Source organism: Podarcis muralis, chromosome Z (assembly GCF_964188315.1).
Source record: "Podarcis muralis chromosome Z, rPodMur119.hap1.1, whole genome shotgun sequence".
Classification (NCBI taxonomy): Eukaryota; Metazoa; Chordata; class Lepidosauria; order Squamata; family Lacertidae; genus Podarcis; species Podarcis muralis.
Window position 1 is genome coordinate 20,097,785 of NC_135673.1, and position 24,537 is coordinate 20,122,321.

General features: G+C 43.9%; 1 protein-coding gene across 3 annotated transcripts; it reads right to left on the bottom strand.

Moving 5' to 3' along the window:
• Positions 1–420: 420 nt before the first annotated feature.
• Positions 421–23,443, bottom strand: LOC114589371 (diacylglycerol O-acyltransferase 2-like). 3 transcript variants are annotated; one of them, XM_028715737.2, is made up of 8 exons: positions 23,288–23,443; positions 13,972–14,100; positions 12,484–12,591; positions 10,510–10,580; positions 9,558–9,762; positions 8,025–8,199; positions 2,684–2,886; positions 421–1,289 (listed from the first exon to the last, which is right to left on the bottom strand). In XM_028715737.2, exons 1-8 carry the CDS (start codon positions 23,325–23,327, stop codon positions 1,135–1,137), a joined length of 1,086 nt encoding a protein of 361 aa, XP_028571570.2. In that variant the 5' UTR covers positions 23,328–23,443; the 3' UTR covers positions 421–1,134. The 3 variants fall into 3 exon arrangements, with proteins under 3 accessions (XP_028571570.2, XP_077778314.1, XP_028571569.2); XM_077922188.1 differs by lacking the exon at positions 23,288–23,443 and adding an exon at positions 22,323–22,386; XM_028715736.2 differs by lacking the exon at positions 23,288–23,443 and adding an exon at positions 21,843–22,000.
• Positions 23,444–24,537: the final 1,094 nt, after the last annotated feature.

Sequence of the window (24,537 nt, forward strand, 5' to 3'; positions counted from 1 at the left end):
CCAAACTGGAAGACTGTCCCGTCCCCCCCCCAATTCAATGTTAGATTGGCTCCATTCATGGAGGTTCCACTTAGGAATCATAAGAAACTAAGCTCAGACCTGCAACAGCTGTCTAGTCCTGTGTCCTGTTTTCACAGTGGCCACCATGGGATACCTATGAGGAGGATATGATTGCAAGAGCACTCTCCCCTCCTGTGGTTTCCAGCAACTGGTATTCCAAAGGTTCACCACCTCCGATGATATAGGCAGAGTACAGCCTTTCCTCCTTCATGAATTTGTCGAACCTTCTTTTGAAGATGTCTAGGTTAGAGTAATAAGTATATCTACACGCTGCATAAAGAAATCCATTGATCCATGTGGCTCAGTATTATCTACTCAGGCTGGCAGTAGTTTTTTTCCTTGTCGTCGACTGGTCAATCCTTTTTTTAACAAAACATACATTTATTTATAATAAAACGGAACAAAGTATAATGGCAGATGCCAAATACATAGGGGATAGCCAGAGCTAAGCACATAGGAACAGGTTTCCAAAATCAAATGTAATAAATTAATATCACAAGGTGACAACTAACACATGTGGGTTTATCTTATTACTCCAGAACAGTATAAAAATACTCCATTTTTAGACACTATCTTGTTGCCTTCCCTCTCTAGTTCTCATCAATTGTGTAAGTTTAATCATGCATACTATGTCCCATATTTTAGCTATCCATTATCCACCTGTCAGGGATTATTTAGTTGTGATTCCTGCATTGCAGAGGGTTAGACTAGATGACCCAACAGGGTACTTTCCAACTCTACAATGTTATGGTTATATGATTCTCTCATGGATGGTGTTCAATTCCCCACCCCACCCCCATTTTTGTCAAATAATGATTTCTGGCAGCAATTAAGAGGTGTTGCCTTAATTTCCTGCCCTCTGTTAGCACAGTTTCTTTACTGTGGCCAAATAGGAAAATCAGGGAGTCCATGGGCAAAACAGTCAATCTTTTTTAAGGCTATGTTGCTGGGGGACTTGGAACTTCTGCATGGCAAGCATGGGCCTGGTATAAGAGGTGAGGGAGCCCTTGTTGAGGGGCAGGAACCTGTCTGCACCTTTGTCTCCTCCCTCCACCCCCTTGTTGCCAATCTCAGTCATAGGATCTGAAGCTCGGCCGTCTCTGACAACCCGTACGTGGCTTTGTGGTCGTCAAAGAGCTTGCGGAGAGAATCGATGTACATGGCGTGGTAGCGATCCACCATCTCACAGGTTGGGTTCTCCATCCTGGGCACCACCAGGGGCTCTCCAACTAAGGAGGGAAGAAGAAAGGAGAGGCTGAACATGTGCAGAAGGACAAGAAAGGAGGAGGACCTCATAGAATAGTAGAAGTGTAGGGCTGGGAAGATCCACCCAAGGTAATCTAGTTCAACTCACGGGCAAGACCAAGGTGAGATGACGTGGACCCCTCAGGGTACATATGTTACTCTTTCTTTAATTATGCTATTTTAAATGTGCATTTTATATTTGACTTCCTTTAGTAATGTTTTCTTTTGAATTTTTTCTCTTAACTGTGCAGAGTTAAATGTGCATTCCATAGCTGACATCTTTGTAATGTTTAAGATTATATTTTCATATCCTATTAATTACATTGGTTTGAATGTATAATTTAATATATGACTTCCTTAAGTAATGTTTTATTCTGCATTGTTTTATTTTATGTTTTAATGTGTTGTGAACCGCTTTTAGAATTTTTTTCTTTATAAATATAAAACCGTATAGAAATAAAATGGTTAATAATAATACTACATAGGAAACCACCTTAGACCAAATCAGGCCCTTGGTCCATTAAGCTCAGGATTGCCTACACTGACTGGCAGAAGCTCTGCATGGTTTCAGGCAAGGGGACTGTTTCCCAGTCTTATCCAGACATGCCGGCAGAGATTGAACCCAGGACCTTCTGCATGCAGAGCAGATGCTCTACCACTGAGCTACAGCCTTTCCCCAATGATATACAAACTATGAACCCCATGATGCAATGAGAGATTTCAGAGTACAAAACCCATGATGCAGTGAGAGACTACAGACTACAGTGAGCCATAATGCAGTGAGCTACAGCTATTCCGTATGTGGGTATGGGAGGGTCAGGCAGCGGTGGAGCATATGCCCATGCTGTGCGGGGCAGTCAGGTGGGGCACACCCCCTGAGCGGAGCGTGGTGGGCCCCCTCCATGAGCCACAGTTCAGGGTTAGGAGAGGGGTGGGGAAGCGACTGCCAACTCTCCCCCTGCTCTCTGCCACTGGGTCGGGCCTGACCCGGCAACGAATGTGCCGGGCGCACCTCGCCACAGCTAAGGTGGGATGCTCTCCACTGCCAGGTCAGAAGTGACCCAGCGGCAGAGCTGCTGCTGTTGGGCGCGAGGTGTGCCATGGCCGAGGAGGGTGAGGAGGTTTTGCAGCTCTGCCATCCACTTGTCTGCTTTCCTCCCCCAGATCAAGCCTGACTGGGAGGGGGGGGGAGGCAGAACTGCACCAGGCACAATTGCTGCAGCCAAGGCGGTGTTCCTTCTGGTGTGGAGCCAGGCTATTATGAAGAAGCCTGCTGTGAGGGCTCCTGTTTGCGCCCCCTCTCAAAATTGCCCCTGGGTCCAGGGCGCCCATGGTCCCATCCCCCCATGCTATGCCTCTGGGGTCAGGAAATACTCACTGACAGTGGTGACTGGTCTGGGGAAAGGAAGGAGTCCCCAGGAACGGGCAGAGGAAAATCCCCTTCCATAAAAAAAGCAGGGGGAGAAGCCCAGGATCTTTCTGAATCTGTCCTGGATTCTCCGCATCCAGCTCCCCTCCTTGAAGAGAACCTGCTGGAAAAGGTCATTCTCCCCAAAGGAGAAAGCAGGAACCAGATGGGCCCTGGAGGAAAGGAAGCATGGAGGGATGTTAAGACAGAAACCACCTGAAAACAATCACATACACAACAAGACAATGACAAAAATCCACCAACAGCATACAAATCAATATGGCTAACCTGATCCAAAACACCCACCCACTCACACATGAAAACGAAGATCACCACAGCCAACCACAAATGAACAACCACACCCTAGGCCCACCCCAACCTCTCTCACCACCAAAGGAACACAAGTGATCAGCACAGAACCTGCACAAGCAACGCTGACACAAAACCCCACATATATTAAGTATAATAGAAACATTGCCACCTGACCCAACCCTCACCCCCTTTCCCCTTCTTTTTCTAAATGTCTCAACAAATGAAACTGATCTGTAAAAATGTTACTTGGAGGGGGGGGGGAGAGAGAGGGAGACATTGCACATACTTTTGTAAACTAAGAAAATCTTTTTTAAAAATACATTTAAAAAAACAACAAAAATAAATCATGAGAAAACACGAGATTGTGATTCTTAAACAGCAAGGGGGTAAACTAGTTGACTCTTAAGCTCCCTTCCAACTCTACAGTTCTATGATTCTATGATCAAGAGCCCCCTGCCCCAGGAATAAAGAGCTCCCCTCAGAAATTTAAAACACAAGAAGATGAAAAGAGTGTGGCTGCTAGATCAGGCCAAATGGGGCTCATCTACATCCAGCATCCTGTTTTCACAGTGACCAAATGCCACTTTGAGAACAGAATGGCCACAGTAGCCAAATACCATAAGGAATCAAAATAGACTGCCTCTGGGCCTGAAGGTTCCGGAAGAGCTCTGCTGGATCAGGCCAGTGGTCCATCTAAGTCCAGCATCCTCTTCTCACAGTGACCAACCAGGTACCTGTTATTTGCAGCAAGGGTCTGGAAACCAAGCCTTGTGAGGAATGATGGAGGGAGTTGGGGATGTTTAGCCTGGAGATGATAAAGAGGTGCCATGATAGCCATCTTCAAATATCGAAGATGGAGCAAGCTTGTTTTCGGCGGCTCTAGAGGGGAGGACCTGAACCAATGGGTTCAAATGACAAGAAAGAAGATTCCGACTCAACATTGGGAAGAACCTTCTGGTGGTGAGAGTCGTTCAACAGTGGGACGGACTCCCTTGGAAGGTGGTGGACTCTCCTTCCTTAGAACCTTTTATACAGAGGTTGGATTGCTGTCTGCAGTGCCAGATTTATGTATAAGCTAAACAAGCTTTAGCTTAGGGCCCCACTCTCGAGGGCCCCCAAAAAACTTCAAAGGGAAAAAAAACCCTGGATGTACATTTTCAAAATATAAGTTTAAAAACAAATAAAATAAAACCTACATACAGTGTGATACATACAGTGTATGGACCTATTGTTGTTGTTTAGTCGTTTAGTCGTGTCCGACTCTTCGTGACCCCATGGACCAGAGCACGCCAGGCACTCCTGTCTTCCACCGCCTCCCGCAGTTTGGTCAGGCTCATGTTTGTAGCTTCGAGAACACTATCCAGCCATCTCATCCTCTGTCGTCCCCTTCTCCTTGTGCCCTCCATCTTTCCCAACATCAGGGTCTTTTCCAGGGAGTCTTCTCTTCTCATGAGGTGGCCAAAGTATTGGAGCCTCAGCTTCACGATCTGTCCTTCCAGTGAGCACTCAGGGCTGATTTCCTTAAGAATGGATGCGTTTGATCTTCTTGCAGTCCATGGGACTCTCAAGAGTCTCCTCCAGCACCATAATTCAAAAGCATCAATTCTTCGGCGATCAGCCTTCTTTATGGTCCAGCTCTCACTTCCATACATCACTACTGGGAAAACCATGGCTTTAACTATACGGACCTTTGTTGGTAAGGTGATGTCTCTACTTTTTAAGATGTTGTCTAGATTTGCCATCGCCTTTCTCCCAAGGAGCAGGCGTCTTTTAATTTCGTGACTGCTGTCACCATCTGCAGTGATCATGGAGCCCAAGAAAATAAAATCTCTCACTGCCTCCATTTCTTCCCCTTCTATTTGCCAGGAGGTGATGGGACCAGTGGCCATGATCTTCGTTTTTTTGATGTTGAGCTTCAGACCATATTTTGCGCTCTCCTCTTTCACCCTCATTAAAAGGTTCTTTAATTCCTCCTCACTTTCTGCCATCAAGGTTGTGTCATCTGCATATCTGAGGTTGTTGATATTTCTTCCGGCGATCTTAATTCCGGCTTGGGATTCATCCAGCCCAGCCTTTCGCATGATGAATTCTGCATATAAGTTAAATAAGCAGGGGGACAATATACAGCCTTGTCGTACTCCTTTCCCAATTTTGAACCAATCAGTTGTTCCATATCCAGTTCTAACTGTAGCTTCTTGTCCCACATAGAGATTTCTCAGGAGACAGATGAGGTGATCAGGCACTCCCATTTCTTTAAGAACTTGCCATAGTTTGCTGTGGTCAACACAGTCAAAGGCTTTTGCATAGTCAATGAAGCAGAAGTAGATGTCTTTCTGGAACTCTCTAGCTTTCTCCATAATCCAGTGCATGTTTGCAATTTGGTCTCTGGTTCCTCTGCCTCTTCTAAATCCAGCTTGCACTTCTGGGAGTTCTCGGTCCACATACTGCTTAAGCCTGCCTTGTAGAATTTTAAGCATAACCTTGCTAGCGTGTGAAATGAGTGCAATTGTGCGGTAGTTGGAGCATTCTTTGGCACTGCCCTTCTTTGGGATTGGGATGTAGACTGATCTTCTCCAATCTTCTGGCCACTGCTGAGTTTTCCAAATTTGCTGGCATATTGAGTGTAGCACCTTAACAGCATCATCTTTTAAAATTTTAAATAATTCAGCTGGAATATCATCACTTCCACTGGCCTTGTTATTAGCGATGCTTTCTAAGGCCCATTTGACTTCACTTTCCAGGATGTCTGGCTCAAGGTCAGCAACCACACTACCTGGGGTATACGAGACATCAATTTCTTTCTGGTACAGTTCCTCTGTGTATTCTTGCCACCTCTTCTTGATGTCTTCTGCTTCTGTTAGGTCCTTTCCACTTTTGTCTTTTATTATGGAAATCTTTGTACAAAATGTTCCTTTCATATCTCCAATTTTCTTGAACAGATCTCTGGTTCTTCCCATTCTATTGTTTTCCTCTATTTCTTTGCATTGCTTGTTTAAGAAGGCCTTCTTGTCTCACCTTGCTATTTTTTGGAAATCTGCATTCAATTTCCTGTATCTTTCACTATCTCCCTCACATTTTGCTTGCCTTCTCTCCCCCGCTATTTGTAAGGCCTCGTTGGACAGCCACTTTGCTTTCTTGCATTTCCTTTTCATTGGTATGGTTTTAGTTGCTGCCTCTTGTATAATGTTACGAGCCTCCATCCATAGTTCTTCAGGCACTCTGTCCACCAAATCTAAATCCTTAAACCTGTTCCTCACTTCCACTGTGTATTCATAAGGGATTTGACTTAGATTGTATCTTACCGGCCCAGTGGTTTTTCCTACTTTCTTCAGTTTAAGCTTGAATTTTGCTATAAGAAGCTGATGATCTGAGCCACAGTCAGCTCCAGGTCTTGTTTTTGCTGACTGTATAGAGCTTCTCCATCTTTGGCTGCAGAGAATATAATCAATCTGATTTCGATGCTGCCCATCTGGTGATGTCCATGTGTAGAGTCGTCTCTTGTGTTGTTGGAAAAGCGTGTTTGTGATGACCAGCTTGTTCTCTTGACAGAACTCTATTAGCCTTTGCCCTGCTTCGTTTTGAACTCCAAGGCCAAACTTGCCAGTTGTTCCTTTTATCTCTTGATTCCCTACTTTAGCATTCCAATCCCCTATTATGAGCAGAACATCCTTCTTTGGTGTCATTTCTATAAGGTCTTGTAAGTCTTCATAGAATTGGTCAATTTCAGTTTCTTCAGCACCAGTAGTTGGTGCATAAACTTGGATTACTGTGATGTTAAAAGGTCTGCCTTGGATTCGTATCGAGATCATTCTATCATTTTTGAGATTGCATCCCAGTACAGCTTTCACCACTCTTTTGTTGACTATGAGGGCCACTCCATTTCTTTTACGGGTTTCTTGTCCACAGTAGTAGATATGATAGTCATCCGAACTGAATTCGCCCATTCTCGTCCATTTTAGTTCACTGATGCCCAAGATGTCAATATTTATTCTTGCCATCTCATTTTTGACCACCTCCAACTTACCCAGGTTCATGGTTCTTACATTCCAGGTTCCTATGCAATATTTTTCTTTACAGCATTGGACTTTCCTTTCGCTTCCATGCATATCCGCAACTGAGCGTCCTTTCGGCTTTGGCCCAGCCGCTTCATCAGCTCTGGATCTACTTGTACTTGTCCTCCGCTCTTCCCCAGTAGCATGTTGGACGCCTTCCGACCTGAGGGGCTCATCTTCCAGCGTCATAACTTTTATATGCCTGTTGTCTTTGTCCATGGAGTTTTCTTGGCAGGGATACTGGAGTGGCTTGCCAGTTCCTGCTCCAGGTGGATCACGTTTGGTCAAAACTCTCCACTATGACCTGTCCATCTTGGGTGGCCCTGCACGGCATAGCTCATAGCTTCTCTGAGTTATTCAAGCCCCTTCGCCACGGCAAGGCAGTGATCCATGAAGGAGATGGACCTATTAGGTTCATAAATTACCATATAGAATATATTCAACAACAAAAAACAACAGGGACAATTTGTTGTTGACAAAGGACAGCTGGACATATAAAGGGCCCCATTACTTTCAGTAGCTTAGGGCCTCATCAAACCTAAATTTGGCCCTGGCTGTCTGCCAGGAATTCTTGCAACTGTAACTCTTGCATTTCAAGGAGTTGGGCTAAATGTCCCTTAGGAGACCCTCCTATGATTGTGTGCAGGAGCTACCCACAACTACAACAACCATGATAGCTTCCTTGACCCTCCAGAATCAAAATACACGTGCTGCTGAATATTGCTGCCAGAGTTTCATAGAAACATAGAATTGTAGAGTTGGAAGGAACGTAACGGGTTGCCTAGTCCAAACCAGGGGCCACTGGTTGGCCAGTGTGGTACCTTTCTTCTGATTCATCTGAAGGGCTCTTCAAATGCCATTGGCATCTTAAGTCTCTGGCCCTCCTGGGGACTCTCTGCCACCTGTCAGCTAGGAAAGGAATTCAATGTTCAACTGGTGGTACGCACCCATGTCGGAGCGCCATCCGAACAAACCCCTTGCGCTCACTCAGGATCAGCGTTGTCACTCCTGGCCGACAGGAGAGGGCCTCTGCTGCACCACCAACTACAATCGCTACAGCATTCCCAGTCCCATTCCGGGATATGAGGTATTCTATTGCCTTACGGGTCACAGGGAAGAGACCTAAAGGGCCAGAGAATCAGAAGAGAGTTAGAAGTTGTCGTAATCCCCTCCAACTTGCAGGGCTGTTGCATGTCCAAATCATTTCTTCAGCTTTTTAGACCTAAAGGGCTGACGATATAATAAAGAGACATCTGCACAGGGAATCAAATCATAGAATTGCAGGGTTGGAAGGGACCATCAAGAGTCATGTAGTCCGATCCCATGCAATGCAAGAATCACAACTAAAGCATCCATGACAGATGTCCCTCCAACCTCTGATAAAAACCTCCAAGGAAGGAGAGTCCATCACTTTTCAGGGGAGTCCGTTCCACTGTTGAACAGCTCTTACTGTCAGAAAATTACTTCTGATATCTCCTTTCATGTAACCTGAATCCATAGGTTCATCCCACACTCTGAAGCAGCAGAAAACAAGCTTGCTACATCTTCAATTGGGCAACCCTTTAGATATTTGAAGATGACTCTCATGTCACCTCTAGGTCTCCTCTTCTCCAAGCTAAGCATCCCCAACTCCCTCACCTGTTCCTGACAAGGCTTGGTTTTCAGACCTTTTATCATCTTGGTTACCTCTCTCTGCATGCATTCCAGCTTGTCAATATCATTCTGCCCTGAACTGGACACAGTATTCCAGTTGTGGTCTGCCCAAGGCAGAATACAGTGGTATTATTCCTTCCCTTGACCTTGACACTAGATTTCTGTTGATGCAGCCTAGAATAGCATTAGCTTTTTTGCTACTGCATCACACTATTGACTCATTTTCAGCTTGTGGTCTACGAAGATCCCTAGATCCTTTTCTCATGTACTATTGGCTAGCCAGGTGTCCCCCATATTTTATTTATGCAGCTGGTTCTTCCTGCCTAAGTGTAGACCAGAGCTTTCCAAACTGTGTGTCATGACACATTAGTGTGTCAGCTGCAGTGTGTAGGCGTGTCACACGAAGGCTTCCTATACTCCTCCCAGGGCTGGAAAGGGGTTAGTTTAACATCCAATTTGCTAGTAAAACTGAATAACTGTGTTGCGAAATGATGCATGTCTAAAAAGTGTGTCACCAACACGAAAATTTTGGAAAGTTCTGGTTTAGATCCTTACTTTCGTCCCTATTGAAATTAAATTTGTTAGTTTGCGCACAGTCCTCAGATCTGTTAAGGTCATCCTGAATCCTGATCCTGTCTTCTGCAGTATTTGCTACCCCTACCAGTTTGGTGACATCTGCAAATTGGATGAATATCCCCTCAATTCCTTAATCCAAGTCATTTTTACAAATATGTTGAACAACAGGGCCCAGAACAGAACCCTACAGCACCCGACTTGTCACCTTTTTCCAGGATCTCAATGGAGACAGCACAGAAGAAGACACTCACCCCCACTCATTAGGTATTCCCTGAAGACAGGCAATCGGAAGTTGCCAGCCAGTGTGGCCAGGAAGGGATTGATCCCAGGAAACTTTTCATGGAAGCCGGTGGCTCGAGTGACAAGGTTGCCGAAAGCTCCAACACAGAGGATCCCATGCGGGTGGATCCCAATGATGTAGTTGTGGCTGGGGAGCAGGTCATGAGTCTTCACCAGCTGAATGATATTAAAGAATGATATTGACAAACTCAACCAAGTGTTCTTAGTACACCAAAAGCTTAACATGCGTCAACAGTGTGATGCAGCAGCAAAAATGGCTAATGCAGTTCTAGGCTACTTCATCAGAAGTCTAGTGTCCATATCAAGGGAAGTCATGCAACCACTTTATTCTGCCTTGGTCAGACCACACTTGGAGTCCTGTGTCCAGTTCTGAGCATCTCAGTTTAAGGAGAATATGAAGAAGGTGGGAGGTGTGCAGAGGAGGACAACTAAGATGGCCTGGAAACCAAGCCTTATGAGGAATGGTTGAGGGAATTGGGTATATTTAGCCTAGAGAAAATGAGAATTAGAGGGAACATGAGAGCCATCTTCAAATATCTGAAGGACTGTTGTATGGAAGACTAAGGCAGCTTGTGTGCTGCTGCTCTGGAGGGAAGGATCCTGATGGATTCAAAGGGCAATAAACAATAATTCAGACTAAATAATTTTCTGAGGGTAACAGCCATTTGCAATGGAACAGACTCGCTCAGAAGGTGATAGGCTCTTCTTCACTGGAAGTTTTTAAGCAGAGGTTGGAAGGCCACCTGTCGGGGATTCTTGACCTGTGATGCCTGCGTTGCAGGCAGTTTGACTATATGAGTCATGGGGCCCTTCCAAGTCTATGGTTCTATGATTCTATGGCTTGCAGCCTCGCCACAGCTGGGAGGACCCAGAAGCACCCTTGTACCACACACTGGTGCTTACCTGAATCGGAAAATAATCTCGGAAGTAATTCCAGATGGACCAGTTCCGGACCCAAGTAGAACTTCTCCCACCTGCAGAAATGGGAAGACAGATTTATTCTAGCCTCTGAGTGCCCTTGCAGCCAAGAGTTATAGAAGATGAGAATGACTCTAGGAAAAGAAGGAAAAATTAAGGGGGGGGGCAGGAACCAGTGTAGATTGGAAACACAAGTCTGCTGTCCAGCAATTGCTGCCACTGACCCCTCCATCTGGGTCTGCTGCAGGTGTCTCAAATTTGGTCTGGGAGGGACTTCCTAAAAAGCAAATGGTTTATGGCCTTTATTTAATTCATTAAAATTTGCACCGTTTGATTGTTAAAACAAAACAAGCCCTCCTCAAAGTGGTTTACAGAGAGAACCCAATAATTAAACCATTGGTTAAAACAGCTGAAAGCAAGTATTTAAAACATTCTAACAATTAAAAAAAAATCAGAAATAAGCTAAAACCAGATTAAAACATATATTAATGTTCTACATGTCTGGGTAGGCTTACCTAAACAAAAATGTTTTTAGCAGGCACTGAAAAAGGTACAGGGAAGGCACCTGCCTGATGTCAATAGGCAGGGAGTTCCAAAGTGTAGGAGCTACTACACTAATAGACTGATTTCTTTAAAATGTGGGACTGGGATTATGGGGCACCTGTAATGGTGTCAGTTCTGTGCATCAAAGCAGTCAAGAGGGCTCATATGGGGCAAAACGATCTCTCAGGTAAACTGGTCCTGAGTTTCTAAGCCTTTCTAAACCAGGTCATACTTCATACCTCCCACCACCAATTTGTAAATATATAATCACTGTTGTGTCAATGAAGGTAAAGTCCACCACAGCTATGTGCCTGCCTTTCCAAGTAGCCCAGTGATGCATTGCAGGGGGCTGGACTAGATGACCCTCTGGAGACCCTTTGCAACTCTCCATGATTCTGTGAAAACAGATCTTCATTTTGGGGGCATCTGGTTGGCCACTGTGGGAAAAGAATGCTGGAATGCAAGGGTCATTGCCATGATGCAGCAAGCTCTTCTTGTGTTCTTATGAGTGTCATCCAAAGGAAACCAAACACAGATAGTCCTGCCTGCCCCTGGACCTGTTCACAGGGTCACAGAATCACACAGAGATGGAAGAGATCTGAAAGGGTCATCTAGTCCAAACACCTGTGATGCAGGAACCACTACAAAAGTTTGCTTTGCCCCTTCTCTTGCAGAAATGTCACGTTCTGCAGCCTGCCACACAAGAGAGAGCTGCTCTTGTGGGATTCCTCTCTTTGTTGTCAGGTGTGATACTTAGACCTCTGAGGAGTGACGTTGGATGGACTTTGGGTTTGTGACAAAGCTGGGCAAACATTATGGGCTAGGCTGGGAGTACTGTCAAGGAACGCACAGAGTGTTTGCAGTCATGTGGCTGAAACAAACCTCCTGCTAACCTGGTTTCCCTTTTTCCTATCAGTGGGAATAGTCATTCCAACATCTCAGATACAAAGGTGATTCTCGAGTCGTTCATCACAGAATCACAGAATTGTAGAATTCCATTTTTCATCCACAGTGTACAGAAAACATTAGCTGAGGCAATTCTCCATCATGGAAGCATTAGGAATAACTTTCTGAGGGTAAGAATCATTCAACAGTGGAATGGGCTCCCATGGACTCTCCTTCCTTGGAGTCCTTTAAGCAGCTGGTCGGGCGGCCATCTGTCAGGGATTCTTCAGCTGTGATTCCTACATTGCAGGCAGCTGGTCACTACATGATCCTAGAGGTCCCTTCCAACTCTACATAATTCTATGATTTCATGGACCTGTGAAAGCAGGGTCCAAAGGGTACTACTGTAGCAACCAGCCTCAGTTAATGTTCAAGGAGAACAAAATGCCCAAAGACAAATGCACACACAAAAATAAGAGCTGTACCTTCAAACAAAATCCCTCTAAACAACCAGGATGCTTCTTCACTCACCATTCTCAGGTGTATTCCAATCATAGATAAGCCAAGCCAGGTAGAGAGCAGAAATGGGCCAGAAACTGGTGAAAGCCAGATAGATAAGGAGAATCAGGGAAACCATCCCTGAGGGAGAGGAAGAAAAAAAATAACTTATTTAGCTCAGTTAAAGCCACTTTATTAATTTATTTATTGCATTTATATCCCATGTGTTATGTGAGACCTTTAGCTAAAAGAAGGCTGCAAGCAGCAGCTGAGACACAGAGACATATTTGATTTCTGCTAGAATCCATGGCTGTGAGTAAGGAAGAGGCAAGACTTTCTGAGGTGTTAATGCTTGTGGTCAGGTTGTATATATGTGTAAATAAACCATATAGCCAAATGACACCACAGTCTCTGCTGTCCCTCATTCCAAGGAAACTGAACCCTAGGTAAGTGCTTGGAACACCTGGAATTTTGCTTTGCTCAGAGAGGCTTGTAACAATACATACATGCATACATTTACACATTTACACATTTAAATATTCATTCATTCATTCATTCATTCATTTTTTCCATTCAATCATTCATTCATTCATTTGTATACTTACTTACTTCGAACTCTGAATGGCTCAGGGCTCCTTTGAGAGCCAAACTGGTATAATGGTTAGAGAGCTGGGCTAAGACCCAGAGAGCCGGGTTCTAGTCCCCTGCTCAGCCACAAAGCTCTCTGAATGTGACCTTGGGTAAGTCACCATCTCTCAGCACAGCCTAATTTACAGGGTTGCTGTGAGGATAATATGAGCTGATCTTTGGCTCTGTGGTCTCAGGGCAACTGTTTGGCCAGAGAGATGGCTTGACCAAAGAACATGTGTCAAATCAGCCATCCCTTTGGAGGTCTTTTCCCATTGTGTTATCCTGGCAAATGTGTATTTTAAACCTCTGTTCTGAATTATGATGGAACTCACAGGTAGAGAAAACTTTTGTTTTATATATCTTTCCAGGAAGGATTGGAAAGGAAAGTGCCCAACAATCGCTATGTCACCAATGCAAAGCAAACCGGTTTCTTCACTGTCTCCTCAGTATTCCCCACTCCTGCTTAACTCCTTTAAGGCTCTCAGGTCTTGATTAGCAGAATTGCACAGTTGGAAGGGACCCTGAGGGTTGTTTAGTGAAGTCCAACTAAATCTCAACTAAAGCATCCGTGACAGGGCCACCTGTGAGGTGGGTTAGGCCAAAAAGCAGTGGCTGGCCCCCAAACTTCCCCAATTGACTTCATGGCTGAGGGGGGATTCGAAGTCTGATTTCCCAGGTCCTAGTCTTATTTAATCCCCACAACTGCCCTGTGAGGTACGTTAAGGTGACGGCAGTGACTGGTCCCCATGATCACACCCGGTGCATTTTGTAGCCAAGTAGGGATTCAGACCTTGGTCTCCCAGGTCCTAGACCGAAACTCTAACCACCACATGACACTGTCCCTTTTTTCAAGTTGGCCATCAGTCAGAAAAATAGTCACATTCTACTCACCCAGCATCAAGAAGCTGAAAATCCACTGGAGGACTGACAGGAGCTGGAGGCCAGCCAAGAAATCTCGTTTTGAAGGCCATGGCACAGCCAGCGGCACGCGGAGAGCAGCCTGGATGCTGGCATGGATCCCTGGAAAGGAAAAGGACACCCAGACCAGGTTGCACTGACCTGTTTGCTCAGCTTTTCTCCACCCTCCCACCATTGGGAGACGCCCTCAGTGACTGGACCAATCCCCAGAAACATCTGGTGGATTCCACCCTTGAGAAAAGCAGGTTGCGCCATCCAGTGACATACAGACAACAGGAGCATGCAGGACAAAGGGCAGGAAAGGTCATGGGCAGAATCACCCCTCTTTACCTAGGAAGGTAGCCAGCCAGCCAGCCAGCCAAAAACACTGCTTAAGCATGGCATTTCAGCAAACAGAGACACCTGGCATTTCTGTGTGCATCAGCAGCCAGCCAGCCAGCGACACGTATGCTGCTTAAGCATGGCATTTCAGCAAACAGAGACACGTGGCGTTTCTGTGTGCATCAGCATTCAATGCGAAAAGGATTTCAGGGGTCTTAGTAGACCACAAGCTTAAGGTGAGTCAACGGTGTGATGCAGCAGCAAAAATAGCTCATGCAAATCTCGGCTGCAACGATGGAGTTCTTGTGTCCAGCTCAAGGGAAGGAATAGTCGTACAATGATTGCCCATCTACAGAACTAAGCATACACTCTAATAGGGTCTGCCCCGAAGAATCCAACTGTAGAGTTGGAAGGGGTCCCCAAGGGTTATCTAGTCCAATGCCTGCAATGCAGGAATCACAGCTAAGGAATCTCTGATAAACGAGCATTCAGGCTCTGGTTTTAAAAAAATCTAATGGAGTCCACCACCTTCCATAGTCATCTGTTCCACTGTCAAATGGCTCTTACCATCAGAAAATCATACCCAATGGAATCTCCTTTCTTGTTGTTCAGGTCTCCTTCACTGGTTTGGGTCCTACCTTCTGAAGCACCAGAAAACAAGCTTGCTCCATCTTTCTCAGTGTATCACTTAAGGTATTTGAAGATGGCTATCATCAGTGCTATTTTACTAGAAAAAGAGGTGCTGGAATTCACCATGAACACCTCCCTTGTACTCTTAGAATGGCAACATTTGATACCCACCTGAGAGTGGCTGGAACTGAGTTCCATCTGAAAAAAAGCCCTGGCTTTCATATATCCTCTCAGTCTCCTCTTTTCTAGGCTAAATAACCTAAACTCCCTCAACCGTTCATCCTAATGCTTGGTTTCCAGACCCTTTATTTTCTTGGTTGCCCTCCTCTGCATACCTTCTAGCTTGTCAATATTCTTCTTAAATTGTGGTGCCCAGAGCTGGATACATGACTGCCAGTGAGGGCTGCCCATTGCAGAATAGAGTTCCTTTAATTTAGACACACATCTTATGTTGATGCCACCTAGATTTACATGGGGGATTTGCTATGTCACACTGTTGCTTCATGTTAAGCCTGAAGTCTACAGAGACTCTCAAATTGTTTTCAAGCCAGGTGTTCCCACATCCCATAATTGTGCATCTGCTTATTGGTGCCTAAGTGTTGACTCTTTCCCTAGATTCTTGTATTGCCACATCCCAGCAGTGTGAAAACAATGATGAAGAAAAGGGTTGGCGACCCAAGAATAAGTTCACCCTGGCCCGCCACCTGCCCTTGGGATGGTGGGTGGGAGGGTGGTGTCCAACTCTGGCAGCCAGAACTAGTGGCATGATATGAACTGATATTTGTTCAGACAGTTGGCAGGAGGATAAAGGTGGGAGTAAGGAAGGTCAGGGCAGATGACAGAGATGCAAACAGAATTTGCTTTGCATAAAGGATCATAGAATTACAGAATTGTAGAGTTGGAAGGTCATCTAGTTTAACCCCCTGTAATGCAGAAATTGCTTTAAAAAATTAGAGTTGTAGAGCTGAAAGGGCTATAGGTACTTGAATTTCCTAGTAAAAGCCAGGTGCCATCTATGAATTGAATGAATCATACAATTGTAGAATTGTAGATTAAGCAGGGAACTGTTGTTAAGCTTGCATGGCATCAGGGACCCAGTTCTGATATTATGCTTTATCCTACAGTTTTAAGCCTAAGGGGAAGTGCAAGGGGGTAAAGTTGAAAGACTCTGAGTATCGTGGGTTGAAGATATTATATGTATCATCCCATGGAAGGCTTATGATATTGAAGCTCTAATGCTTCCTAAAAATGAACAACATTGATCGTGTATTATAATATACTAACGTTACCATAAGATTGCATTTCTGGTTCTAAGGCTAAGTAGAGTTTTCATCTATCTCAATCAATACAACAATTAGGGGAGCCAATTAAAACAAGTAGAGTATTTATCTTTGTCCCTTGGTGATTTGAGGGAGGGGGTATCATTCTTTGCAGAATCCCAGTGAATAATCCGACCAGTAAAACAAAGGTGCAGATCTTTTCTGTAAAATATTGGAATGAATTGGGTGAACTGTAAATGCTTCAGATGTGTCTTCGCACCAATATATTTTGCAAATGTCTTAAAAAAACAAACCAGTTCCACAGAATTGCACATATCCAGCTTGATTTATATAAGAAAATGGCAACTGCAGAGAAGGGCTGAGGCACGCCATTCCCAGAGTGATTTAACAGACAATTCCTCATTCCAGGGAATTATAGCTTTGGGACGAGGATAAAGGCCTCCTATAGCAACACTCAGAACTCTGGACAAACTACAGCTCCCAGGATCCTCTGGTGAGAGGGTGTCTCGGGGGAAGCCTTAACTGTTTAGGCTGGTTATCTGCGAGGTGAGAAAAGTGGAAAGTGGAAACTTCTAGACTGCAAAGCATGAGAAAAGGTATACCAACAACAAAAGAAAGGAAACGACACCTCCTGCCTCCAAAAATGAATGTTCCTATGCATATCCAATTAACTATACCTCCATCAGAAAATGGTACCAGGTGCTATTTTGACACACACATACACACACAAATGGAAGGAGAATGGCACTAACTAAGCTTCTGTCCTAAGCAGAGGAAAACTAAATGATGCCATAGTTTTTGAGCAGTTATATTGGTGAAAGTGGCACAATTCAATATCTTCTCCCTGTTGATGACCTAAGGGCTCAGATCAACCAAGGCACAGAAAACAATACCTCAGATCCGTACAAAATGCCAGGAGTAAAAAAGGACACCCTCAAACACTCACAACAGTGATGAACTCCCCTTTGAGATATTCACATGGATAAATAAAAGGAATTTCAGTTGGCCGGAAAGAACATAAAGTGAAAGCCTTTGCAGATGACTTGGTGCTAACTATAGAAGAACCATTAAATAATGCCAAAGAAGTTATTAAAGAAACAGAACAATTTGGACAAGTAGCAGGTTTTAAATTAAACAAAAGCAAGACTAAAATATTAGTTAAAAATGTGAAACAAGACTTGGTTGCAGCAGGAAATTGGTATAGAAGTAGTTAAAAAAGTTAAGTATTTAGGAATTTGGTTAACCACAATGAACATAGATTTATTTCAAAATAACTGGAATGGAATTAAAAGAGACATGGAAATATGGGGAAGAATGAAATTATCATTTTGGGGAAGGATTTCAACTATAAAAATGAATGTGCTACCAAAGATGTTATTTTTATTTCAATCAATTCCTATAATCAAGGGGGCAGCAATTTTTAAAGAATGGCAAAAAGCAATTTCAAGATATGTCTGGCAGGGGAAGAAACTGAGAATACAATATAAGTTGTTAACAAATGTTAAAGAAAGAGGGGCTTCGCCCTGCCAGACTTGAAGTTGTACTATGAAGCAGTATGCCTCTGTTGGTTAAAGGAATGGATGCTGTTAAGAAATACAGATTTGTTGGATTTGGAAGGTTATGACAATAGATTTGGTTGGCACGCATATCTATGGTATAATAAAACAAAAATCCATAAAGGATTTGGTAATCACATATTTCGAAGATCTTTATATGAAGTATGGGACAGGTATAAAAACTTATTAGAACATAAAACACCGTGGTGGTTATCTCCATTAGAAGCTATGAGTGTGAAAAAGATAAATATGAGTAAAAATTGGGTTACCTATGAGAAATTGTTGGGGGGGAGGAAATAAATGGAATATGAAACCATATGAAGAGGTTAAAGAATATGTAAATGATTGGTTGCACTATCGCCAAGTCAATGAAATATATAAAGAGGATTTAAAGAAAAAAGGATTTGATGATAAAAAATCAAAATTTGAAATAGAAATATTAAACAATGAATGTAAAGCAATGCCTAAAATGTATAAAATACTCTTGGAATGGCATTTGAAAGATGAGGAAGTGAAATCGGTAATGATACATTTGGCAAAAGACTTTGGATATAATATACAGCTTGAAGAATGGGAAAGGTTGTGGAATGAAAGGATAAAATCTACAGCCTGTAATGCTTTGAAAGAGAACATGATGAAAATGATATATAGCTGGTATATTACACCAGTGAAATTAGCTAAAATGTATAAGACGTGGGTGGTGCTGTGGGTTAAACCACAGAGCCTAGGACTTGCCGATCAGAAGGTTGGCGGTTCGAATCCCTGCGATGGGGTGAGCTTCCATCGCTTGGTCCCTGCTCCTGCCAACCTAGCAGTTCGAAAGCACATCAAAGTGCAAGTAGATAAATAGGTACCGCTCCGGCGGGAAGGTAAATGGCGTTTCCGTGCACTGCTCTGGTTCACCAGAAGCGGCTTAGTCATGCTGGCCACATGACCTGGAAGCTGTACGCCGGCTCCTTCGGCCAATAAAGCGAGATGAGCGCCGCAACCCCAGAGTCGGCCACAACTGGACCTAACGGTCAGGGGTCCCTTTACCTTTACCTTATAAGACAAATAATAAATGTTGGAAATGTAAAGAAAAAGAAGGAACATTTTATCATATGTGGTGGGAATGTAAAAAAGTAAAGAACTTCTGGGAAATGATATATAATGAGATGAAAAAGATGTTGAAATATACATTTTTTAAAAAAACCAGAAGCATTTTTACTTGGTATTATAGGTCAGGACATTAATAGGCAAGATGTTAAATTGTTTTTATATGCAACAACTGCGGCAAGAGTATTGTTAGCCCAGAAATGGAAACAAGAAGAAATTCCAACGAAAGAAGAATGGCAGACGAAATTAATGGACTACGCAGAATTGGACAAAATGACAGGAAGGATTCGAAACCTGCGGGACCAGAGATTTACAGAAGATTGGAAGAAGTATATGAATTATTTGAAGAGCAACTGTAATCAACAAATTACGCTAGTAGGACTACAAGAAGTTTTGTAAGGAGAAATATACAAAGTGTTAGAAAGTAGAAAAAGATAGAGATATTGGTTATGAGTTTGAAATGTAATAGGGAAGATAAGAAATGCATACTGAGAGATTAGACTGGAAAATTTTCAGACAAGATTGATGGAAGTCAAAAATTTGAATAAGATGTAAAAGTATGTTTAATTACTGTTGAAAATGATATGTTAAAAAAACTAATAAAAATTATATATTATTATTTTTATATATATAGAGAGAGAGAGATTCACATGGATATTTTGATAGCCTCATATCACAGAATTATAGGGTTGGAAGTGCTCAAAATTGTCATCTGGTCCACCCCCTGCAACACAGACATCACAGAGTCACTGACAGATGGCAAGCCAACCTCTGTTTTAAAAGTTCCAGTGGAAGAGAGTCCACCACTATCTGAGAGAGTCAGTTCTGCTGTTGAACAGCTCTTACTCTCCTGGAGTTTTGGAGGCTGAAATTTGGTTCAAAGATGCCCTTCAATGGCTGATGCACTGGAGGCAGCCAGGGGGTTGATTCCTTGAAAAAAAGAGTGCTAATGAAAAGTCCACAGGAGACAAGTACTTGGGAGCAGCTCCCAGGCTCTGGAATGCTCAGCAGACCACAAGCCTCCAGCTTTGGAAAGAAAAGGACCTTCACAACCTCCTCAAAGAATGCTCCAGTCCAGAATTTCACAGAGCATATGGGAAGCGGATCCAGGATGTCCAAGCTCTCCCTGGCCTGCTCAATAAATATGCACTCCCTGCATTGCCCAGGACCGATGCAAAGGCCACATGGCTGCAGAAACCAAGTATCATTTGAGCATCCCCACCTTGACTCTACTGAGCCAAGTACTCTGACTCAGAGCTGCAGGTGAACAAGGTTGGCCACAGGTTAGGGCTGGGTCCAGGATCTGATCCCATCTAAGTGGTCATGGAGCAGGAGCAAAGCATCAAAGCACTGGAGCTTCTGCTAGGCTTGAGCCAGGTTGAGGACAGAAAGGGGGTGCCCAGAATGAGCAAGGGAGGTTCCGAGAAACTTGAACCTAGGCAGCTGGCTCAGGTGACGAGGCAGAAGCCCAGTTCTGCCCCCAAGTAGCAGAAGTTCTTGAGCCCAGGCAAGGGGGTGTCCAGTCAGAAAGTGAGAGGTAGCGCCAAGGTATCTGGGAGCCCAGAGACTGGGAGGCCTCATGTGGCATCATCAATCTTGCCAAGAGAATCTGAACATCACCAACTGGTATGGTTCTGAGTCCCAGATATTGCCGGGTGTTTTTCAACCTGTTTAGACCTGCTCCCTCAGGAGTCCAATGCACCCCTGAGTTTTCTTGCAATAAGATCTGGAAATTTTCAGATGGGGTCTCCCTTATCAGTAAGGGATTTTAATGCCTGTTTTCAAAAGGTGTTAAAAGCTCTGGTCATTTAAGCTTTGATTTCTGGTAACACTATGAAGTGGGTTACTGGAAGGTTGAATGGAGCGTGCTTGTTTTCTGCTGCTCCAGGGGATAGGACCCGAACTGATGGATTCCAGCTGCAAAGAAGAAGAGTCCAGCTCTGACAGTAAAAGCCATTTGACAGTGGAATGGACTCCCTCGAAAGCTTAACATGAGGCAACAGTGCGATCTAGCAGCGAAGAAAGCTAATGCCATACTAGCCTGCATTAATGGAAGACTAGGGTCCAAATCAAGGGAAGTACTGCACTGGCCTGAATATAAGCCTCACTTTTCCCCCAAATTCCAACCGTGAAAAGTTAAAGTATGGCTTATATTCGCAACCTCACGGTATGCAGCCAGGAGCGCAGGGCAAACAGCGCCAGGAGTGTGGTGAAGCAGTGCCTGCCCCATGCGTAGTGCCCCATTCTCTCCAGAAGGAGCAAGGAAGGGAGTTGCTTATCTTTGTGGATTTTTTCTTTTTTCTCCTCCAATTTTTAAGGTCCTGCTTATATTTGGGTGTGGCTTATATTCGGGCCAATATGGTAATAGTCTTGCTCTATTCTGCCTTGGTCAGACCACACCTGGAATACTGTGTCCAATTCTGGACACCACAATTTAAGAAGGATATTGACAAGCTGAAACATGTGAATAGGTGGACAGCCAATATGATCAAGGGTCTGGAAACCAAGCCTTATGAAGAACAGTTAATGGAGTTGGCATGTTTAGCCTGGAAAAGAGGAGACAGAGAGGAGATATGATAGCCATCTTCAAATATCTAAAGGGCTGTCACATGGAGGATGGAGCAAACTTGTTTTCTCCTACTCTGAAAGGCAGGACCCAAACCAATGGATTCAAGTTACAAGAAAGGAAATTCCAACTAAACATCTAGAATAACTTTCTGACGGTAAGAGCTGTTGGACTCCCTTGGAAAGTGGTGGACTTTCCTTTATTGGAGAAATTTCAACAGAGATTGGATGGGCATCTGTCATGGATGCTTTAGCTGAGATTCCTGCATTGCAGGGGGTGGACTAAATAACTCTTGATGGTCCCTTCCAACTCTAAAAAAAACCTCTTATTCCATCTCACAAGCATGGCCAAGTTGTGACTTGCTGAAGGTCCCATCCCCGCTTCCCCACATCCTACCTGCAGGAGAGGGAAGTTTGCAGAATTTTAGCCCATCTGGTCTCTCAGAGCCCATCCTGTCCTACTGTGACTGATAAGGAAAGTCTTTGGTCAAGGTCTTTCCCTCCTCTTGGCCTCGAGACTCCCACATCGGCATTTTATTTCCTCATGGCTAAAATATGGTGAAACATTAACCACTGCCACAGATGTCACAGCCCAATATGGACTAAAATAATGAAGGAGGTTGCCAACCAATCCCCTCTTAGAGAAAAGTACTTAACTTAAAACTCAGGAGCTAAACAGGGTGGGAGGGAGGAATCATAGAATCCTGGAATTGTAGAGTTGGAAGAGATCCCGAGGGTATTCTAGTCCAATCCCCTGCATTGCAGGAATCTCAAGTAAAGCATCCATACATAAAACCAACATCTGCTTTAAAACCTCCTAGGAAGGAGAGTCCACTACCTCCCGACAATGTTCATTCCATGATCAAACAGCTCTTACCGTCAGAAAGTTCTTCTCGATGTTTAGTTGGAATCTCCTTTCTTGTCATTTGAATCCATCATTTCAGGTCCAACCCCCCCAGGGCAGCAGAAAACAAGCTTGCTCCGTCTTCTGTGGGGCAACCCTTTCAATATCTTAGGTTGACTCACATATCACTTCTTAGTCTCCTCTTCTCCAAGCTAAACATGCCCAACTCCTTCACTCATTCCTCACAAGGTTGGGTTTCCAGACTTTTTATCATTTTGGACACCCTCCTCTGCACATGTTCCACCTTGTCAATATTTCTCTTAAATGGTGGCACCCAGAACTGGACACAGTGCTCCAGGTGGGGTCTGACCAAGGCGGAATAAAGAAGTATTATGACTTCCCTTGATCTGGACACTAGACTTTTGTTGATACAGCCTAGAATAGCACCAGCTTATTTTTGTTCAGTTTGTGGTCTACAAAATCATTTTTGTACTTTCAAGTCTGGTGTCCCCAATCCTATGGATGTGCATCTGACTATTCCTGCCTAAGTGCAGACCCTTACACTAGTCCCTTTCATTCATCTGCAAGGTGCTGTGGCACTGAATGGAACAAATGCTCATCAAGAAGCCATCTGCTTGCAAGACAGAATAGATGGTTTCCTGAAATCAAGATAAATAACATCCACAGCATCTCTACAATATGTAAAGGTTGTCATCTGATTTCTTTTTTTAATGCAATTGTATTTTTGTTAAACTGGTTAGAAATACACTTCAATCTTCCCTGGGATCAATCCCAGATCACCAGATTCCATCCACAGACATTCCTAAAACCCTTGAGACACATTTTGTGCCCCCCAAATCAAAATGTGTTGCTCAGGAAACAGCCAGCTGTTGCACAATTACCATGAAAACACACATCACCCAATGATTTTTTAAAAGGGACCTTTTTGGTAGACATATTTGCTATAGCTTTAAATCTTATGCTGGCTTTTTCCTTACCACTCTGGTTTTGGAAATATGCAGCAATGAGAGTCTTCATGGCGATCTCAGACACCCGGACACCCTTTTGCAACCTTTCTCAGACTTCGGTCTGGCGGGGTTTGCAAAGCAATGAACTCTGGAGTTGAGCTTTTGACCACGTTCAGGCTCCAGGACAGCTAACTAGGAGGAGGGGTGAGGCAGTGAACAAATCCTGATCCTGCTTCCTCTTTGGAAAAAAATAAATAGGTGAGGTAGGACAGGGAAACACAAAGGTACAGAGAACACAGGATGTAGAATAGGTAAATCAAAGATGACTTTTTTTGTAAAGGACGCAGTGAAAGTGTTTTAATTCCTTAAGGGTTACATCAAGAATTTAGCAGAAGATTCGCATGTAAAATGTAGTCCCTGGGATCTCCGTGGAGGAGGCTTAGAATAATAGAAATGTAGAGTTGGGATTGATCCCAAGGGTCATCTAGTCCAACCCCCTGCAATGCAGGAATCATAAATTTTTAAAAGGCAGCCAAGATCATCCCATTGTTGAATTCTTCTCCTCAAACCAAATTCCATGTTTCGGCTGAAATGCAAGAGAGAGGAAAGGAAAGAACAAACACCCATCTCTCCTGACAAATCTTAGGGCAGAAAGCCATTCAACCCCTGATTAATTAATTGCTTGTGGCTTTTTAAGCAGAGGTTAGATGGGCATCTGTAAGATTGTTGAACATGATTCCTGGACTGGAGGGACTAGATGATCCTTGGGGTCTCTTCCACCTCTACTATTCTATGGTTCTGCATTAGCGGAGATAAATGACTAGGATTGATGGGCTTTAACAAGGATGAGACAAATGTGTGGAAAACAATCTATGCCTCTTAACTGGAATGGAAGCTTTCTGCTTAGAAGTATTAAACATATCTCTCTTCTTACAATATAACAGAGATTTGACAGATCATTGCTATCATATTGTTACACACCACCCCAATCTCCACAGCTGTGCAAGATTCCAGGGGTTACAGGCATTTATCCCAGGCTCATGTGTCCTGTGAAATGAGGCACAGCAGAGACAGTGGTGTCTTTATGATGTAAGCAACCCCCATTTTGCTTGGGGACTACTTTCTGGGTCATCATGTGTGTTGGCAGAGCGCACATAAGCCCACCCTGATCTGCTGTGCTCTCTTCTGGATCCAAAACTGGTCTATGCATGCATGTTCACGTACTGTGAAAGCACACAAAACAGGAGATTGCATGTTTATAGTTTACTTACATATGCAGT

Coding starts and splice junctions, on each gene's coding strand:
- LOC114589371 (XM_028715736.2), bottom strand. CDS start 21,897: ATGGGCTCTGAGAGACCAGATGGGCTAAAATTCTGCAAACTTCCCTCT. Junction 2,887..8,024: donor CGGATGGCGCTCCGACATGG/GTGCGTACCACC, acceptor CCTTTCCTCCAG/GGCCCATCTGGTTCCTGCTT. Junction 1,290..2,683: donor CAGACCAGTCACCACTGTCA/GTGAGTATTTCC, acceptor TTCCCTCCTTAG/TTGGAGAGCCCCTGGTGGTG.